We start from the raw sequence: 6,000 nt of genomic DNA, 5'->3' as shown, positions 1-6,000 counted from the left end.
ATAAGCAGTTCAAAGTAATAACATTAAATCAACTGTTAAAACTGCTAAAAGTGATGAATGAATATTTGAAACATCTGAAATGGAGAAAAAGTGCAAAAGCTAAAGGGAGTGTGAAATGGAATGGATAAATGGTTGAAATGTTAATTAAAAGTAATCAGTAAATGGTTGAAATAAAAGTAATGTGAAAGATAATCGACAAATGGGTGAAATATTTCATAGGTGGTGTTGTGCACAATGTTAAAAACCTGAGTTCATCTGACAGGTCTGTTGAGCTAAAACAAAAAGTTGGAAATTCAGTTCACCAAGTAAGACTTTACATAGAAACCACAGCATGACAAAAAATATTTTCATTCAAGACACAAATGTGTTTACCACTCCCTGTGAGCACACACTTTTATCCTCTAGTGCTGACACACACTCCAGTAAGACAAAAGACACATATCCTCTGCATGTGACATCCATCTCGAGCCAGGCTGAGCTCCATATCCTCCCCATGATCCCTCAGCCAGAGAGGCAACATCCTCTGGCCGCAGCGAGGGGAAGCTGGCCTCACTAAGACTCTCCGCTCTGCAACAGGTAACACCCCAACTCCAAATTTCCACGCCGACGCTGCAAATCTCCAATCACTGCTTTCCGCTTTTTGATCCTCTTGCCAGGAAGTAAAATTTATCTGCCCAATAAGAGCTCCCAGTTAAAAAAGATAAGGTGTTTCTCTTCATATTCATGTACGGGAGAGATTCATGATTTCACTGAATGTATATGTGGTGAGAGTAAAAGTCTCTGACTGCTAAGGTTTTGCTTTTCAGGTGTCTCTGGTTATGGTCTTCTAGGCACATTCCACCCTGCCTGAGCTGAGGATTTGCCATCGGACCTGAGGAGAGAGCTGTAATATTTCTCCCTCTGTCTCTCCTGACCAAGTGGGAAAGGACCAGAAAGCACAAAACAAGACAGGATCACTTTTTTAAAAAAGGGACGGGAAAGGAAGAGCAAAAGGGAACGATGATGGAACTGACGATCCAACTAATCCCAACGGGGGAAATCATCCTTTCTCCGGGGAAAAACGGAGAGAACTACTGCCACAACTGCAAGGTCAGTTCACTCACTCTGGAGTCGGATCTTCACACTGGTCCTTCATGGTAATGGATTTTGATGGAACTCAGTGGGCAGAGACTGATGCTGGCACAGGTGAGGTGACAGGGTTCAGCAGCCTGTGGGTGCTGAACCCTATCACCCACTTCAGATTATACTGCCTATCATAAATTTGAATCTCATTTGGCTCAGAAGCATTATTCATAGTTAATTCTACATGTATTAATGGGCTAACTCTGTGACTTCTACTAATACAGAATATGATATAAAAACTTTATTTACATGACAAAGATGGAATTTGTGCAAAGTCCGAATCCATGCAACAATAGATTTGTTATGGACATCAGCTGTCTAACATACTAAGAATGCTGCTGACAAGTGTTAAGCAGAGTGGATAAGAACCCTGGCTTACAGAGGTCAAAGTTCACAGTACTTAAAAATATAAATTCTGCATTAAAAATGCATGTACCTTGAAACACATACACATGATGGTTACACATAATAACTTAATGCGTCAACACTGTTCTGTGGTGAATTTGCTTGTTCGCACTGATAAGTGAACAAACACTGGCAACCTAATGTCACAGGAAGATATTATCAGTGCAGATACAATTGAATGTGATAGCAGAGAACTGAAAACATCAGCTGTAAAAGTCAGGATATGAGTCAGTCCTACAGAATAAATTATAGAGATAACATTTTGGGAAACTACCTGTGTTGGAGAATTCTGTTATAGAGATCCTGATTACTGCATCAGATGAGAATCTAGTGCAGTCCCACAGGCTGCTGCATTTTAAAGCTGCTATAATCAATATTTTTATATCAACAATGGACTTAATAGCATGAATGTGGAAAGGATGCCCCCTACTGGTGACCCCACAGAGATTTATAGCCATACTCTGCAAATCCCCTGAGCTCTACAAAGTGTTTTAACGTCTCTGAACTTGTTTTAGATGTGAGGACTTCAGCTTTACCATTCTGATAAACAGTGTACGCTAACTGTTCAGCACACAACTGTAGTCAGCAAAGTTAGCAACTAGCTCATGAACATGGTGGAGCATTCAGCAGCTAAAGAATCATATATTTCTAGCAGGTGTGTGGAGACCCAAACAGAGTTAAAAGGAGAGTGAATAATGGGCTAAACACTCATCAAGTGGCCGGAAACATGACTCCAGGTGAATGCTAATGTTGATCTGTGCCTGTTGGATGTGTAAATAGGCAAATGTTCACTAACAACTTTGCCATAACTTCAGAAGTGTTGTGTTTACGGCTTGTTTCAGTTGCTCCCGAGTGGCAAAAAACAAACAAACAAAAAAAACCCCCACAATTATAGCAATTATATAAGTATTAGATGTGGTCACAGACACACACCACTTTGCCAAAGGCAAATCAAAGACACATCACTAGCACTGACTGAAAGCTGGAGTTTGTTCAGAAGTGTATATTTATCAGGCATGGGGGGTTGAATGAAATCTTTTTTAAAAATCTTCCCTTTTAAACATGGAAATCACTCATTGCCTGTAGCTGCTGCAGGAGCTAAAACAGAAATCCATTGCTCTAAAACATTTTAACATGTGTTGCATACTATATGTTCTTGCCTTGTATAGGAGGGCAGTAATAAAGACAGCTGATGTCTGATGTCTGTGTAAACAGTATCTAAGGAATGAAGGGAGTGAGCTTTTTAAAATCACTCCTCCCGTGTTATAATGTGCTGTTTTTTAGTGTGGGCTGACGTCGGATTAGGATGTACAGAGAGAAGAATGTGGCATGGTTAATGCAGCCTGCTGTTTGCTGGTCAGTGATGACTGGGGAGGTGTGGAATGTGCTGTAGCCTGGACGGGAGGAAGCGACAAAGACATTCCAGTACACTGCTTGATTTTTTTTTCCCGCTTCCCACATTCCTCCAAGGTCAAAGTGCCCTGCGAGTCTGGATGTGAGCAAAAGGTGTGTGTGTGTGTCAGGGTCATCAATTCTTTCAGTTGGTTCATATTGGTATTTTAGCATCCGGATATATTTCTAATAGGTTTTGATGGATCTTTGCCCTGCATGATGTATCATATTATTCACAGATATATTGTAAACACTGAAATCTTGTGAAATTGTGGTAAGTTAAGCAAGGAAAATATGGTACAGTTTCACTGGATGTGAAACAATAGAAAACATGAAGTATGTGTGGCTAAGTTTTGGCAGTGTTTCCTGGTTTTGGTTCTTCAGAACTGGAGTGGGAAGGGTAAAGGGTTTGGGGTGGAGGTGGGGGATCGGTGTCATGACCGGCCTTTCCGTCCAGAGCAGTCTGTCCAACATTGCCTTGTCAACAGGATACAACCTGTGTGTGTGTGTGTGTGTGTGTGTGTCAGTGTATCTGTGCGTGTCTGTGAATGGTTGTGGGTTGATGAATCGATCACCCCCCCCTCCGGCAGTGCAGACATATTACAGTTCAGCTCGGGCACTGACAGCCAGCTGACCAGCTGGTTGAGGTCACCTTGACATGTGCGCAACACATGTTGTGTAACTCTGCAACAATGTCTGAAATGATAGACGGTCTGTTGTGGAGTACTTGACATGCCATATACAAGTACTTTGGACTTCCAGACTGTCATGTGAAGGATCCACAAACATGCATTCCACCATTAATGCCAGTGAGGTCATGACTTTCTGGGAAATTAGGGTATTTTGCATCTGGTGGAATTTTTAGATTGTTTTAAATGATTTCTTTTAGCCCAACAAATATAAAGAATGAATAAACAATTCAGTAGAAATAAAAGGGAAACAGAATTTATTGCAAACACTGAATAAACAAAATATGAAAAATCCTTTCAATTAAAAAATAAAAAATGGGATTAGGTAGAGCTGAATTAATGACCTCCTTATATCTGTCACTGAGAACTGTTCCAGTGACCTTCTGGTGGTGTCCAGACTTCATTACAGCTTTAGAGATTTTCTAAAGATAATAAAAGCATTCATTAATTCATTACTGATAAACGTTTTTTTCAGCTCGCAGTTGCAATCTGTTGCCTCACCCTCTCATTGCCGGGCTTGTCCTGATGGAGCCTGGGCTCCTCTGCTGCGGGGAGGAGCTGTGCACACAGCCTGCAGAGCCAGTGTGAAGGTGCAGTGGCGGCCTTATTAACAGCAGAGGGTACGAGAACTCTGTGAAACTGAAATCACCGGCTATGAGAGCAGTTTTGATGCAACCGTGGCACTTTATTTTGCAATTGTGTGTGTAATTTGTAGCTGAGTTACATCCCTTTGTGGAAGAGGCAGCTAAACTCTTTGAGATGACGCCAAACCTCGTTCAAATATCTGGTTATTTTAATTATGCTTTACATGTTGGTGCACCCTTCGCTGCCAGTGGCTGGTCAATCAGATGCAGAAATTATAAAAGTTTATAGATTGTTTTTTTTTAAAGTGCTGATGGGTGCAGTTCTGTCTTCTGGTTTTGGCTGAATGGACCAGGGTTTTAAGTTATGCTCAGTCAGAAGTGTCAGTTTACGGACTCGTTTAAAAAAAATATTTTGATTTATATGTATACAGGTTGGCTTTGATACGCAGGGGTCTTTTATGATTATTATTCTCTCTCACTCTTGAAACGCACATAATCCCTCACAAGCCCAGCACGGTTAGTCGCCCGTTAAGTGATTGTAGAGAAAACAATGACGACATGGTGCGAGGCTCGGCTAAAATAAACCATGTCACTCATGCAGGAGCCATGGGATGGGTTTCTTGGTGAACTTCCTGGTAATACAAGGGCTGTACTGCCCTTCTGTGAAAGAAAAGGAAGGTGGAAATTACCACACCACTCCCATACAGGGGTTAGGAGAACCGAATCCCCAGTAAAACCACACACGGACTGCGTTTTTGTATTTCATTTCACTTCTGCGATTATTAATATGACAGTATCCGGTAACTGTATGACCATACCGGTGAACTACTAGGGGAGGTGAGGTCCTCTGCTGAGGTTGCCGTCTGCAGGAAGCCACAGCTGTGACAGAGCCCACAGTGGGAGCGGTGGTGTGGACTGGGAGTGGTGGGAGGGTCAGGAGACACCCCGCAGAAGTCGCACGTAGAAGTGTACGATACCGAGTGTCAGACAGACACACACACACACACACATACACACACACCAGTGACTGACTGACTGACTGGGCTGAAACACTCAGCGGACAGAGACGGAACCGAAGAACCGCTAAACTGTGTGGACGATAAGAAGTCAGTCAAGGAAGAGAGAGATATAGAGAGACTACCACACCGCTTTTGAGCTCGGCTGTTTTAAGGTATGTTTTCTGCTTGTACAAACACCTGAGTTAGCAGCTTGCCCGCTTCTTTTAGCTTCACCGTGCTATGGCTAAACTGTTAACTTTCGGTTGTTTGTGTTGACAGGGGTTGTTGTATTTGTTGTGGTCGTTAAATTTAAAAAAGTTTTCTGCAGTGTAATTTCTGACATTGCAGCATGCTTGAGTGGGTGGGCTGAGAGCCTTGATGCGTGCCATATGGCGGAAACGCGCTGCCAAAAGCCATTGAAAAATGTGACAATTTAACGCTGCACAAACTGTTGGTAACTCATTCATTGGGTAAAACACTCGGTTAAGGCCTGTAACAAATCAGTGAAAGCCACTGATAAGTTCTGCGAGTTCAACATTACACCATTTTTAATTACTTTGACAATATTAAAGCGTTTACACTCGACCTGTCTACTGTTACTCCAGAGTTTTCCACTCCAGATGATTGTGAATAAACCTAGCTCAGTCCAAAAGTCGTAAATTTAATTAAAATACGGTTACATGTATTGGGTTTATGCCGATGTAAAAAAAAAAAAAAAATGCTAGCCATGATTTCTTAATATGTGTTCCGCTTTGGTTGTCGGGCAGTAAGCGAAGAAAAAGAAGTCAAATTTTATGTCTATTTTTGAAT

At 41.8% G+C, this 6,000-nt stretch overlaps 1 protein-coding gene across 2 annotated transcripts in view; it reads left to right on the top strand.

Annotated features, from left to right (window-relative positions):
• Nucleotides 1-449: 449 nt before the first annotated feature.
• LOC121186891 (unconventional myosin-Ic-like) overlaps nucleotides 450-6,000 on the top strand; it is a 53,515-nt gene continuing 47,964 nt past the window's right edge. Inside the window, exons 1-2 of one of the 2 annotated variants that reach the window (XM_041045769.1) lie at nucleotides 450-576; nucleotides 807-1,089. In XM_041045769.1, the coding sequence (XP_040901703.1) occupies nucleotides 1,000-1,089 (90 nt within the window). In that variant the 5' untranslated portion in view covers nucleotides 450-576; nucleotides 807-999. Of the gene's footprint in view, nucleotides 577-806; nucleotides 1,090-4,913; nucleotides 5,364-6,000 lie in introns of those variants that run through there. The other variant, XM_041045772.1, reaches the window with a different exon arrangement.

Source organism: Toxotes jaculatrix, chromosome 9 (genome assembly GCF_017976425.1).
Source record: "Toxotes jaculatrix isolate fToxJac2 chromosome 9, fToxJac2.pri, whole genome shotgun sequence".
Classification (NCBI taxonomy): domain Eukaryota; kingdom Metazoa; phylum Chordata; class Actinopteri; family Toxotidae; genus Toxotes; species Toxotes jaculatrix.
The sequence above is the reverse complement of the archived record's forward strand: the minus strand, read 5'-3'. Positions and strand labels throughout refer to the sequence as shown.